At 44.1% G+C, this 14,066-nt stretch overlaps 1 protein-coding gene across 1 annotated transcript in view; it reads right to left on the bottom strand.

Moving 5' to 3' along the window:
• Nucleotides 1–484: 484 nt before the first annotated feature.
• Nucleotides 485–14,066, bottom strand: part of LOC121290554 (ankyrin repeat and SOCS box protein 9-like) — a 64,903-nt gene continuing 51,321 nt past the window's right edge. The window contains exons 6-7 of the mRNA XM_041211078.1: nucleotides 5,391–5,525; nucleotides 485–823 (exon numbers count right to left, since the gene is read on the bottom strand). Of these exons, the coding sequence (XP_041067012.1) occupies nucleotides 600–823; nucleotides 5,391–5,525 (359 nt within the window). The 3' untranslated portion in view covers nucleotides 485–599. The remainder of the gene's footprint in view (nucleotides 824–5,390; nucleotides 5,526–14,066) is intronic.

Genomic DNA, 14,066 nt, shown 5'->3' with positions numbered 1-14,066 from the left:
ATCAATGGAGACCTCCCACTTTCCGTGAGCTGGTTCGCAGTGGGCCCATGTCCATATAAATCCACCCAACATGCGATGCACATGTTCCTCCAGGATCCCGTTAGTTGTAGGGCTCCATCATCTTCTGCTCTACAGATGTCTACAATGTGAACAAGGTCCTAATGGTCAGTTCCGACTTCTGCATGTCACACTTGTCAAGACGTGTTCTGGGCTGGCATGTTTTCACGCCGATGTGGATGGTAAATTTGCCATGGGGGGATGATTCTGGCAAGCAGGAAAATTGAATAGATGCAAGTGCATTGAAATTAGGATACCGGCATCCAGCGGTGAGAAAGGTAGCCTGCCATTGACACGTGCAGCGGTCAATCGCAAACTGGTTTCACGATGGTGTGAAATCAATTTTTGGCCTTCTCGCCATATTGTCTGCTCACCAGACTGGATAATTCTGGCCAATGTTTTAACAATGGAAGAGGAGACTCCTGGAAATAATAACAATTTCTTTAATATAGGAATGGTACTAATATCCATATGTAGTACAAAGGTACCCTATGTCATTTCTTTCAGGCATTATAGCATATGCTATTCTGTTTCTTGTACCTTTACTTTAGAAATGAATTTTTTTGGCCAGTACCTTCCCATTGCAAAAGCAATTTTTCTAAAGAGCTGTTTGGTAACGCAAGTTCCACAGGCCGTTTCCCTTCAGCATTCTTCGCGTCAGTGTCTGCTCCATGTTCTAGCAGTAGATTGACTAGTTGTGTATCAGAATTCCTAGTTGCCACGTGAAGTGGTGATTCAAGATTTTTGCTCATGTTAACATTGGCACCTAAACAAGAGAATTATGGGAAAGGGAAAAGATGATTTTAAAGTGTTGGATTTTTTCAGCAGCTGCTGAATTTCTGAAGTTGGAAAACCTTGGAGGGTTGAATACTCTCTGCAAATTGGAACATTGAGGAGAAATGTTGAATCAGAATGAAACTTAGCTCCCAGTCCAGCAATGTTCAATTTTAAAATACCCATCCTTATTTTCAATTCCAGCTACGGCCTCAGCCTTCCCTATCTCTGTATTGACCTCCACCCCATATAACCCTTTGAGATTACATAGGATTTAGACCACAGAAACAGGTCACCTGTCGGCATTTATACTGGGGAGTAGAAGAGGATGGGAGACGTCGTGGGTCAGAGAGTATGGATTGATAAGGGTGTCAGTGACATTGGGGATCAGAAACACCTTGGTGAGCTGGAGATAACGGTGGCCATGGATTGATCATGGGGTAAGAGACGTTGGGGAGTTGAAGACATAGGCAGAATTTTGCCCTTGGTGGCCAGGCTTGGTGGTGGCGGACGGTCGGGAAGCGGACCGCCCACCAAGTGGCACCACACCACAATTTCACGCCAGCAGGCTAATTAAGGCCCACCCAGTGTAAAACGCGAGCAGCAGCACTGAGTGCTGCCTGTGTGGGGGCTGGGGGGTGGGGAGTGTGAACCAGCCAAGCGCGAACTTCGCACCTGAGCATGAGTGAGCGCTGCATAATCTCCCTGAGGCAGCTCCGTGCCTCAGGGAGGTGAAGAGATATAAAAAAAAAAATTTTTTAATGTAATAAAATATACCCCCTCATGTGACTCTGTCATGAGCAGGGACATGTTATTAAAAATAAAATTAAAATTTTAATTTTTCATCATTTGCTTTTGGAAACCTCATCCTGCCCGTGGATGAGATTTCCAAAAAAATGCAAAGGCTGCTTGGCCTTTCTGCCTGCCCGCCAACCGTTAGGGGACAACAGCAGGCGCCTGAGATGGATCTCCAATCAGCACTTTTGGCTGAAGATGGTTGCAAATGTGTTTAACACTGATGTATTGGCTCCCCCATCAAGAATGGGGATGTTTGTAGAGCCTCCTCCTTGGGTTAGTTGTTTGTCTAATGCCATTCACAACTGGATGTAGTGAAACAGCAGAACTCAGATCTGATTTGTTGGTTATGGAATTCCTTGGCTCTATCACATGCTGCTTTTGCTGTTTACCATGCATGTGGTCCTGTGTTGTAATTTCACCAGGTTGTTAACTCATTTTTAGGGACATTTTGTGCTGCTTCTGGCATGCACTCCAACTTTCATCGAAACAGGGTTGCCCCCACCCCCGGCTTAATCGTAGCAGTACAGTGAAGTGTATGCTGGGCTATGAGGTTGCAGATTGTGCTTGACTACAATTCTGTTGCTGCTGATAGCCAACAGTGCCTCATGGATGCCCATTTTTGAGTTGTTAGATCTATTCTGAATCTATATCATTTAGCACAGTGGTAGCACTACACAACACACGAAAAGTGCCCGGATGATGAAGATGGGACTTCACAAGGATTGTGCAATGGTCAGTCCTACGAATACTATCATGGGCAGATGAATTTGCAACAGGTAGATTGGTGATAATGAGGTCAAGTAGGTTTTTCCCTCTTGTTGGTTCTCTCCCTACCTGCCACAGGCCCAGTCTGGCAGATACGTCCTTCAAGACTCTGCCAGCTCAGTCAGTGGTGGTGCTGCCGAGCCATTCTTGGTAATGGAAGTTGAAATCTCCCACCCAGCGTACACTCTGTGCCCTCAGTACCCTTTCTTCAACATAAAGGAGTACTGATTCACTAGTGAGGGTGGGCAGTATGTGGTAATCAGCAAAAGGTTTCCTTGCCCATATTTGACCTGATGCCATGAGATTCCATGGGGTCTGAAGTGGATGTTGAGGACAGCCAGAGCCACTCCCTCCTGACTATATACCACTGTACCACCACCTGTGGTGGGTCTGTTCTGCCAATGGGGCAGGACATACCCAGATTTTGATGGAGGAGTCTGGGACAGTAGAAAGTATGATTCTATGAGTATGACTATGTCAGGCTGTTCCTTCTCTGGTCTGTGGGACAGTTCTCCCAGTTTTGGCACAAATCCCAGAGTTGACTGGCAGGTTCTGCCATTATCATGTCTAATGCGCAGATCCATGCCGAGTGGTCCAGCTGGTTTTATTCTTATTATAGCATTTTGATACAACTGAATGATGTGTTAGGCATTTCAGGGGGCAGCTAAGAGTCAACAACGTTGTTGTGGGCCTGGAGTCACATACAGGTCAGATTAGGTAGGACAACAGATTTCCTTCCCTAAAGAACATGAGTGAACCAGATAGGTTTTTAGAATAATCCAGTAGTTTAATAGTCACCATCAGTGAGACTAGCTTTTTATAACAGAATTATTTAATTAACTGAATTTTAATTCCTCAGCTGCTGTGGTAGTATTTGATTTCAAATCTGCAGATCATTATTCTAGGCCTCTGGATTATTAGTCCAGCAGCATAACCACCAGTCCACAGCACTGAACTGTGGTCACCCGCCCCAGAAAAACAGAATGGTCAGCTTGGCGTCAGATTTGAGAATTTTGACAATTTTACATCCCACACAACCCCGAGAGACCTATTTTTGGGGTTAAAACTCTTCTCTTCTTCTCTATGCCTACCCTATTGAATTCCTTTTTAACTTTAATCAATCTTCATTGCATTTTTTTTGAGTACTTTTATATCCTTATAATATAGAGATCAGAGCTGCTCACAATACTCAAATGTGGTTTGACCATCATATCATAGCTTCTCAACTTTTTAATTTTATCCCTCTAGAAGCAATTTGTATGCCGTATTAACCTGTGTTGCCACTTTAGATTCTTTTACTGGTGGTTTTACTGTAAGCAAGGCATGAGGATAGAAAGGGAAGTTGAAACTAAGATCTGTAATGCCTAGAGATCTCAATGTACTGCAACATGGAGAGGTGGTCAAGCTTAGGTTGGCATGGGTAACAAACAGCATTGGTCTGAATAAGAAGAAGTTGGGAGAGAAAAGGGAGTCTGCAAAGTAATTGCATTCCAACAAGGTTTGTAAGGGGCAGCTACACCATACCAAAAGTGATCAGGCCAGCTGGAGCTCACTACAGCAGCTATGACACTTCTATATAAGGTAGTACTAAAATAATCAGGAGCAATTATAATGATGAATGATGTTTCTCAAATTTGATTCTGGCAATTGGTGGGAATATACCATGGCCAGGATTTTTACCTTGTTGGGCGGGTGCGAAGGGCAAGCTCGAGAGCAGTCGCAAAGCTGACCACCACCCGTGATTGGGCTCTGATTGCGATTTCATGCTGGCCCAATTAACGGCCAGCTAGCGGGAAACGTGCGCTGGAAGCCTCAACGCTGCCGGAGTGGGGAAGGGAGGAACGCAAACGCTGAAGTGTGTGCATGTGGGGATGCACGCAGTGAAAGCTCAATGAGGCACAGAGCTGCCTCAGGGAGCTGAAGATTTTTAACAATAAAAATGAAGAATTACAGAATGCAGAAAACACATCCCCTCCTGTGACTCTGTCACATGGGCAGGGACATGTTAGAAATGAGTTTTTAAAGTTTTTTTTTCATCATTGGTCGAAACGTCATTCCGTCTGCAGATGAGGTTTCGCCAAAAATGCAAAAGCCGTTGGCATATTTGCCCACCCGCCAACTGAAATGTTGGACAAGCAGTGAAAAATTTGACTTACTTAATTGATTAAGGACCTTAATAGGCCGCTTAATAGTTGGCGGGCGTGATGCCGCTTCTCGCGCGTGCCTGCCCAGCAAAATAACGCGAGAGTGCGCAACAAGGTCGGGATGCTCGCACGATGTCATCGCGCACTATTTTACTCTCGTTCTCAAGAGAAAAATTCAGCCCCATAAATTTGAAGTCATTGTATGGGAGTGACAAAGTCCTGGATTTCCCAGAGCTTAATCCACACAGAAGTGAATCCACTCCAGTATCCAAGAATCAACTTTGCATTTCAGTGTTTAGGTATATAGGGCAAAGGTCTATGGAACAGAGTGCTCCAGCCTTAGTCAGGGATGAAAATTCACTCCTCATGTCCAACAATGTTTATGAACTGATAAGCGAAGTGCAGCTGCAGTGGCCCCTGTGCTTGGAATTATAGGGCAACTGTGCTGCCATCGGTGTCACGGAGGCCTTCCGCATGGTATCATGGATGAGGATGAAGCATCTACAGAGTAGACCATTCAATCCTTTGGGCCTCTGCTCTAACCTCACTGGGTCACAGAAAATGTGCACGTTAAGTCTGTCATTAATATGAAATGACAGCTCCAAAGGAGATAAATAATGTACTTTTTGGCTACATGTATTAACAGCTGAGATGAGATCCCAGATTACATACAAGTTTAGATCCCTATTTTGATTATGCTATAACCTGTGAGGTTGAAATCTGAAAATCTAACACCACCACTCCCACTTTTGAAAGGAGTTTTGCCTTTCCCAATTAGACTCTTAGACATGAGGCTTCCTGGAGTAGATAACCTCAATAATTGTGGAAGTATTAGAACAAAAAGAGATTTACCTGAGCTTAGGAGGCTTCTCACGCAGTCCATCTGATGATTTTCACAGGCTGCATAAAGGGGTGTCCCCAGATGTGTGACACCATAGTCAATGGGCACCCCATGATTCAGCAAGATTGTCATACACTTTGTGTGACCTGGAATTAAATTGGGAAAGTATTTTACACAAAGCAGCCTAAATTTTTTTTAAATTCTAACACATATCTCCCAAACAGCCTAGAAGATAACTGAAGTTACTAAACAATGGAACCATTTAATTTATGATGGTGCCCTGCAGGGGTCAAAATGTATATTTTCTTTGAGGGCTCTTCTTGAGATTTTCTCAAGGTCTACCTTTTGGTTTTCAGGAGCTCCTTTTTCATTCTCACTAATTACTTTATTAGGCGACGCAGTCACATAGTATCATTACCTTCTGTATTTGTGTTTTTTTTAGGATATATATATATATATATAATAATTGAATCTTTTAGCTTGGAATCTTTAAATAAGATTTTTTTCTGTTAATTTATTATAAATAAATCTCCCATACTCTATTTTCAAAATGAAAATTCCAACTACCTGGCACACAGTAACTTATTGGGAATGAATCTCACATCTGTATTCCCTTTTAAAAATTAATTGCAAACAATTCGCACTACACAGCATTCTTTGGTTTTATTCGGCCAATTTCAAGTTTCTTTTTCCTCAGTGTTTCTGTTTAATGTGAGTGCTGACAAACACACCAGGATAATGGTTTCCAAAGGTCCATTTGTGTAACATATAACATAGAGAACAATTTTTAAAAATTATTCACTTATGGGTTGTGGGTGTTGCTGGCTAGGCTGGCATTTATTGCCCATCACTAATTGCCCTTGAGAAGGTGGTGGTGAGCCGCCTTCTTGAACTGCTGCAGTCCCTGTGATATAGGCACATCCACAGTGCTGTTAGTGGGGGAGTTCCAGGATTTTGACCCAGCAACAGTGAAGGAACAGCGATATATTTCCAAGTCAGGATGGTGAGTGACTTGGAGGGGAACTTCCAGGTGGTGGTGTTCCCATGCGTCTGCTGTCCTTGTCCTTCTAGATGGTAGCGTTCGTAGTTTGGAAGGTGCTGCCTAAGGAGCCTTGGTTAGTTTCTGCAGTGCATCTTGTAGATGGTACACACTGCCACTACTGTGCGTCGGTGGTGGAGGGAGTGAATGTTTGTGGATGGGGTGCCAATCAAGCGGCTGCTTTGTCCTGGATGGTGTCAAGCATTTTGAGTGTTGTTGGAGCTGCACTCATCCAGGCAAGTGGCCACAATCAGTGGCAGGAGCGAGAGTGGCCCTGGGTGAAAACAGCGCAGAGAGAGAGTGAGTGAATAAAGAGCGGTGGAGAGAGGCAGATGCCCCACTATCAGTGGCAGGAGTGGAGAGAGAGTGAATAAAAAGTGGAGGAGAGAGACAGAGGTCCCAAAAAGCAATTCAAACCAACACTGAAAAATCAAACAGTAATGTCACAGGAGAGCAGGCAGGTGATTGGCTGGTGAGTATTTCAGCTTTTTGCTGTGTTTTAGATTTAAATTAGCGGCTGAGTAACTATCACTTGTTGATTATTAATAAATTAGTAACTTAACGATAGGGGGAAATTAAATAAATAATAAAGGTAAAACAACAAAAAGAGCAAGAGCGGAATAGCTGTATAAAGAGCGGGAGTTTACATGTGAGGGAGCAGAGCGGCTGTGTAAAGAGCAGAGCAGAGTTTACTTGTGAGGGAACGGAGCGGCTGTGTAAAGAGCAGAGCAGAGTTTACCTGTGAGGGAACGGAGCGGCTGTGTAAAGAGCAGAGCAGAGTTTACCTGTGAGGGAACGGAGTGGCTGTGTAAAAAGCAGAGCAGAGTTTACCTGTGAGGGAGCAGAGCGGCTGTGTAAAGAGCAGAGCAGAGTTTACTTGTGAGGGAACGGAGCGGCTGTGTAAAGAGCAGAGCAGAGTTTACCTGTGAGGGAACGGAGCGGCTGTGTAAAGAGCAGAGCAGAGTTTACTTGTGAGGGAATGGAGTGGCTGTGTAAAGAGCAGAGCAGGGTTTACTTGTGAGGGAGTGGAGCGGCTGTGTAAAGAGCAGAGTGGAGTTTACCTGGTTCTCACCCAGACACTCAGCGGTGCTGGAATTCAAAAGGAGTGACGTCAGGAAAAGGGAGAGAGCTGATTGGTAAGTAGTGGGTAAGTTGTTTTTTTTTCACTTTAAAGCAACATTACAGAAGGAAAGAGTGTCAGCATTTTTTTTTTCTACTTGGCTTAAATTTAAGGAAATAGTCTTTTAATTAAAAACAAACAAACGTATGGCAACAGAGCTCAGTCCTGTGTGTTGTTGGAATTCTTAAGCACTCCATGTGCAGGAAGTGCCACCGGCTTGACCAGCTGACCAATGGGTTTTGGAGCTTGAGCATCAGCTGGAGACACAGCAATGCATCCGCGAGGCTGAGGGTTACATGGATAGCACGTTTTTAGATGTGGTCACTGTGCAGCTTAAGGAAGTGCAGTCAGAGAGGGAATGGGTGACCACTAGTCAGAAGAAGGGAGGTAGTCAGGAAAGCCCCAGAATGCATCTTGCTCAAAAACTGTTTTTCTGTATTGGAAAATGATGAGGGTGAAGGTTCCTCTGGAGAGTGCAGCCAGAGCCAGGTTCACGGCACTGTAGGTGGCTCAGCTGCACAAAGGGGAGGAGTAAGAGTGCAAGAGCAATAGTGGTAGGAGACTCAATAGTGAGGGGTGCAGACAGGCCCTTCTGCAGCCATAGATGTGAATCTGAGATGGTGTGTTGCCTCCCTGGTGCCAGGGATGTCACAGAACGGCTGCAGGGTATTCTGAAGGGAGAGGGCAAACAATCAGAGGTCATGGTTCACATTGGTACCAATGACACAGGTAGAAAGAGGGATGAAGTCCTATAATAAGAATTTAGGGAGCTAGGTAGCAGATTAAAAAGCAGGACCTCAAAGGGTGGAATCCCTGGATTATTCCCTGTGCCACATGCTAGTGAGTATAGGAATAGGAGGATGAATGCATGGCTGAAGAAATGGTGAAGGAGGGAGGGCTTTAGTTTCCTGGCAAAGGTGAGGCCTGTACAAGTCGTACGGGTTGCACCTGAACCAGAACAGGACCAATATCCTTGCAGGGAGGTTTGCTAGTGTTGTTGGGGTGCGGTTTAAATTAATTTGGGAGGGGGATGGGGTACAGAGCGGAGGTACAGTAGGGGGTGATGCACAGCCAAATATAGAAGAGAAACTAAGTCAGTCTGGAAGGCACAAGGGAATAATGCAAGGCTGGATTGCATCTATCTTAACGCAAGGAGTCTTACAAGTAAGGCAGATGAATTGAGAGCGTTGACTAATACATGGGAATATGATATTTCTGCTATCACAGAGACATGGTTGAGGGAAGGGCAGGACTGACAGCTCAATATTCCAGGGTACAGAATCTTCAGGTGTGACTGTGGGTGTAAAAGAGGTGGTGGCGCTGCACTATTGATCATGGCTTCAATTACTGCAATAAGGAAGGATGGCATCTTAGAAGGTTCCTCAAATGAGGCCATATGGGTAGAACTTAAAAACAAAAAATGGGCAATCACTTTGCTGGGAGTGTACTATGGGCCTCCAAACAGTCAGGGGGAGATAGAGGAGCAGATATGTAGACAAATCTTAGAGAAGTGTAAAAATAATAGGGTAATAATAGTGGGGGATTTCAACTTAGTCTTAGTGTGAAAGGCTTAGAGGGGACGGAGTTCTTAAAGTGCATCCAGGAGGGCTTTTTGAGCCAGCACTTAGAAAGTCCTACAAGAGAAGGGGCAGTACTGGACCTAATCTTAGGTAATGAAGCTGGACAAGTGGTAGAAGTGTCAGTGGGGGACCATTTCGGGGATAGTGACCATAGCTCTGTAAGATTTAAGGTAGTTACTGAAAAGGACAAAGATGGACCGGAAATAAAGGTCCTTAATTGGAGGAAGGCCGATTTCAGTGTGATAAGACAGGATCTGGCCAAAGTGGACTGCGAGCAGCTATTTGTAGAAAGATCTACATCTGACCAGTGGGAGTCATTCAAAAAGGAAATAATGAGAGTTCAGGGTCTACATGTTCCCATAAAGGTGAAGGGTAGGACCAACAAGTCCAGGGAACCCTGGATGTCAAGGGATATAGAGGACTGGATAAGGAAAAAAAAGGAGGCTACTGCAGATACAGAGGACTGAAAACAGCGGAAGCCCTAAAGGAATATAGAAAGCGTGGGGGGGGTTACTTAAAAAAGTAATTAGGAGAGCGAAAAAGGGGCATGAAAAAGTACTGACGGGCAAGATAAAGAAAAACCCCAAGGCACTTTATAAATATATTAAGGGCAAGAGGATATCTAGGGAAAGAGCAGGGCCCATTAGGGACCAAAGTAGCAATCTATGCATGGGACCAGAGGGCATAGGTGAGGTTTTAAATGATTACTTTTCATTTGTGTTCACTACCGAGAAGGATGATGTAGGTGAAGAAATCAGGGAGGGGGATATACTTGAACAAATTAGCATTGAAAGGGAGGAGGTATTAATGGTTTTAGTGGGCTTAAAAATGGATAAATCCCCAGTCCCAGATGAGATGTATCCCTGGCTGCTATGTGAGGCAAGGGAGGAGATTGCAGGGGTTCTGACACTAATTTTAAAATCCTCTCTGGCCACAGGAGAGGTGCTAGAGGACTGGAGGACAGCAAATGTGGCACCATTATTCAAGAAGGGTAGTAGGGATAAACCAGATAATTACAGGTCAGCGAGTCTAACATCAGGGGTAGGGAAACTAATGGATAAAGTTCTGAGAGACAGGATTAATCTCCACTTGAAGAGGCAGGGATTAATCGGGATGGCTTTGTCAGGGGGAGATCATATCTAACAAATTTGATTGAATTTTTCAAGGAGGTGACTAGTTGTGTAGATGAGGGTAGTGCAGTTGATGTAGTCTACATGGACTTCAGTAAGGCCTTTGACAAGGTCCCACATGGGGAAATGGTCAAGGAGGTAAGAGCCCATGGGATCCAGGACAATTTGCCAAATTGGACCCAAAATTGGCTTAGTGGTAGGAGACAGAGGGTGATGGTCAAAGATTGTTTTTGCAATTGGAAGCCTGTGGTGTACTGCAGGGATCAGTGCTAGGACCCTTACTGTTTGTAATGAACATTAATGATTAGATGTGAATATAGGAGGTATGATCAGTAAGTTCGCAGATGACACAAAAATTGGGGGTGTCGTAAATAATGAGAACGAAAGTCTTAGATACAGAATGATATAGATGGGCTGGTAAGATGGGCTGAGCAGTGACAAATGGAATTTAATCCTGAGAAATGTGAGGTGATGCATTTTGGGAGGACTAACAAGGCAAGGGAATACACAATGACTGGTAGGACCCTAGGAAGTACAGAGGATCAGATACCTTGGTGTACATGTTCATAGATCCCTGAAGGCAGCAGCACAGGTAGATAAGGTGGTGAAGAAGGCATATGGGATACTTGCCTTTATTAGCCAAGGCATAGAATATAAGAGCAGGGAGGTTATGTTGGAACTGTATAAAACGCTAGTTAGGCCGTAGCTGGAGTACTGTGTACAGTTCTGGTTGCCACACTATAGGAAGGGTATGATTGCACTGGAGAGGTTGCAGAGGAGATTCACCAGGATGTTGCCTGGGCTGAAGCATTCCAACTATGAAGAAAGACTGGGTAGGCTAGGGTCGTTTCCCTTAGAGCAGAGAAGACTGGGGGGGGGGGACCTGATAGAGGTATAAAAATTATAAGAGGCACAGATAGGAAGAAACATTTCCCCTTAGCGGAGGTGTCAATAACCAGGGGGCAGAGATTTAAGGTAAGGGGTAGGAGATTTAGAGGGGAATTGAGGAAAAATGTTTTCACTTAGAGGGTGGGCGTTATCTGGAACACACTGCCTGAGGGTGTGGTAGAGGCAGGAGCTCTCACAACATTTAAGAAGTATTTAGATGAGCACTTGAAACGCCATAACATACAGGGCTACGGGCCAAGTGCTGGAAAATAGGATTAGAATAGATAGGTACTTGATGGCCCACACGGACATGCTGGGCCGAAGGGCCTGTTTCTGTGCTGTATAACTCTATGCCAAGCGGAGAGTATTCCATCACACTCTTGACTAGAGCCTTGTAGATGGTGGACAGGCTTTAGGGAGTCAGGAGGTGAGCTACTTGCTGCAGGATTCTTCGCCTCTGACCTGGTCTTGTAGCTATAGTATTTACGGCTAGTCCAGTTCAGTTTCTGGTCAATGGTAACCCTGAGGATGTTGATAGTCAGGAATTCAGCGATGATAATGCCATTGAATATCATGGGGCAATGGTTAGATTCTCTTTTGTTGGAGATGGTCATTGCCTTATTTTTTATTGGGATGTGAGCGTCGCTGCCTATGTCAGCTTTTATTGTCCATCCCTAACTTCCCTTGTTCAGAGGGCATTTAAGAGTCAACCACATTGCTGTGGGTCTGGAGTCACATGTAGGCCAGACCAGCTAAGGTTGGCAGATTTCCTTCCCTAAAGAACATTAGCGAACCAGATGAGTTTTTATGACAATCGGCAATGGTTTCATGGTCATCAACAAACTTTTAATTCCAACTTTTTACTGAATTCAAATTTCACCATCTGCCATGGTGGGATTCGAACCCAGGTCCCCAGAGCATTAACCTGGGTCTCTGGAATATTAGTCATCAGTGATATTATCACTATGTTACCGCCTCCCCAATCGCCTGGCACTTGTGCGTCGCATATGTTATTTGCCACTTGTCAGCCTGAGCCTGGATCTTGCCCAGATCTTGCTGCATTTGGACACGGACTGCTTCAAATGGTTTAATTCACATATACTTCACATTTCAGCGATTTTTTTCCAAGCTAATGCACTTTCTCATTTGATCATCCGTGCTTTAATGAGATGTAGTTTGGAGCCCCTCGGCACAGAAGCATCCAGGTTGCATTAAAGTCACAAGCCACTTTGTAGAGATGGTTAACTCACTATCGGTACACCCCAGTGCCATAGTTTTTACAATGGACGTTGAAAATCTGTACACAAATATAGAAACAGACAGGTGTTCTGTCTGTCCAAAATATGCTTAATAAACTTCTCAGCCTGACAGACCAAAAGCTATAATCCAGTTATGACACTTAAGTTTAACAAAAAACAACTTTGAATTAAGTAATGAATTTTATCATCAAAACAAAGGCACAGCTAATAGGTAAGAAATTTGCCCCAGCCTATGAAAACATATACATGGCAAAGTGGGGAGAGAGTGTATTTAAAATATGTCCCAGGCTCCCTATGTGTTACTACAGATATTTGGATGACTTATTGAGTATTTTGACTCACACATAAGCAGAATTAGATCCATGTACTCAATAATTATCACCCCTCCATTATACTTAAAGCCACTATACATAAGGAAGGTGATAATTAGAGGCAGTATATGAACTGGCACAGGAAAACAACAGGCTTAAACTAGCAACAAAAGTTTTTTTTTTTCAAAATGTGACGGTGGGTCTGTTTTGGGGGATTCAGGGTCCAGGTATTGAAGGTTCAGGATTTGGTGGGTTTTGGTCTGGGTTTTGGAGATTCTGATCCCTTGTTTTGGGTTCTGTGCTTTGGGTGGTTCAGGTTCATGTTTTGTGTGGTCTGTGCCCATGTTTTGAGCACGTCAGGCCTGGGTTTTGTAGCATCCTAGGTCTGGGTTTTCTATACTCCAAATCTGGGTTTTGGGCTATCTGGGGACTTTAGGGATTCCAGGTATTGAGCAGTCCAGGTCCAGTCTGCGAGTTCAGCATCTAGATTTGTGGGGTTTGGGTCTGCGTTTTAGCATGGACCATTAAAGATATCCGAGTTTTGGTTGCCCGAATAGGGGTTTAGGAGATTGGCATCTGGATTTTGGGTGACCAAGTGAGGATTTTGGAGAGCTGCATTTGAGGTTCCAGGTCCAGGTTTTGGTGGCAGAAACCATTTCTTACCCCACTTCAAAACAGACTTCTTTCGAAGTGACTGGTGATAGCAGCAGCAGGCCAGCCAGAATCACTGCTCCAGCAACTCCAATCATAAATTCTGTCTCTTGAGAAGTGGCAAGGGCAGAAGGGAGAGAATCTGTGATTGGAGGAGCTGGAGCAGTGAGCATGGGAGAGACAGGATCGGATTTTCGAACAGGTGCTCACAGTTTCTGTCTCTCCCACTTATGGGAGCGACATTTCTCTCATTTGTTGGCCCCTTCATTGATTTTTCGCAGGCTCTCAAGGATGAATTTGCCCACCGCCCCCATGTACTTTGAACCTCAATGCCTTTCAAACCTATAGTTAATATTTAATACAACAGAAAATTAAATATTATATATAGATACTGCTCAGTATGGATTCATGGCAGCAGTTTATTGTGCAAAAAGGTCTCAGCCTTGCCTGAACATCAGTACAAGTGACAACAGAAGAACTTATAAAAGATCTTAACAAGCTGCATCAACCAAGTGTCTATCCCGCTTATGGTCACAGAAAGGAGAAGTGGACTAGAAATATTTACCCTGCAAGAAACTGTGATTGAGTCAAAATTGGTGAGATAACTGGTTTTCCGAAAAAATGGATTGAATTGCAAAATGTGATCCCAAAAATCCAGAATTCTCTACAAAACAACTTTCATTCGCTGTAAACCATTGGTCCTGAAAAA

This window comes from Carcharodon carcharias, chromosome 18, assembly GCF_017639515.1.
Source record: "Carcharodon carcharias isolate sCarCar2 chromosome 18, sCarCar2.pri, whole genome shotgun sequence".
Taxonomy (NCBI): domain Eukaryota; kingdom Metazoa; phylum Chordata; class Chondrichthyes; order Lamniformes; family Lamnidae; genus Carcharodon; species Carcharodon carcharias.
Note: the sequence above shows the minus strand (reverse complement) of the source record. Positions and strands in the feature narration are given on the sequence as shown.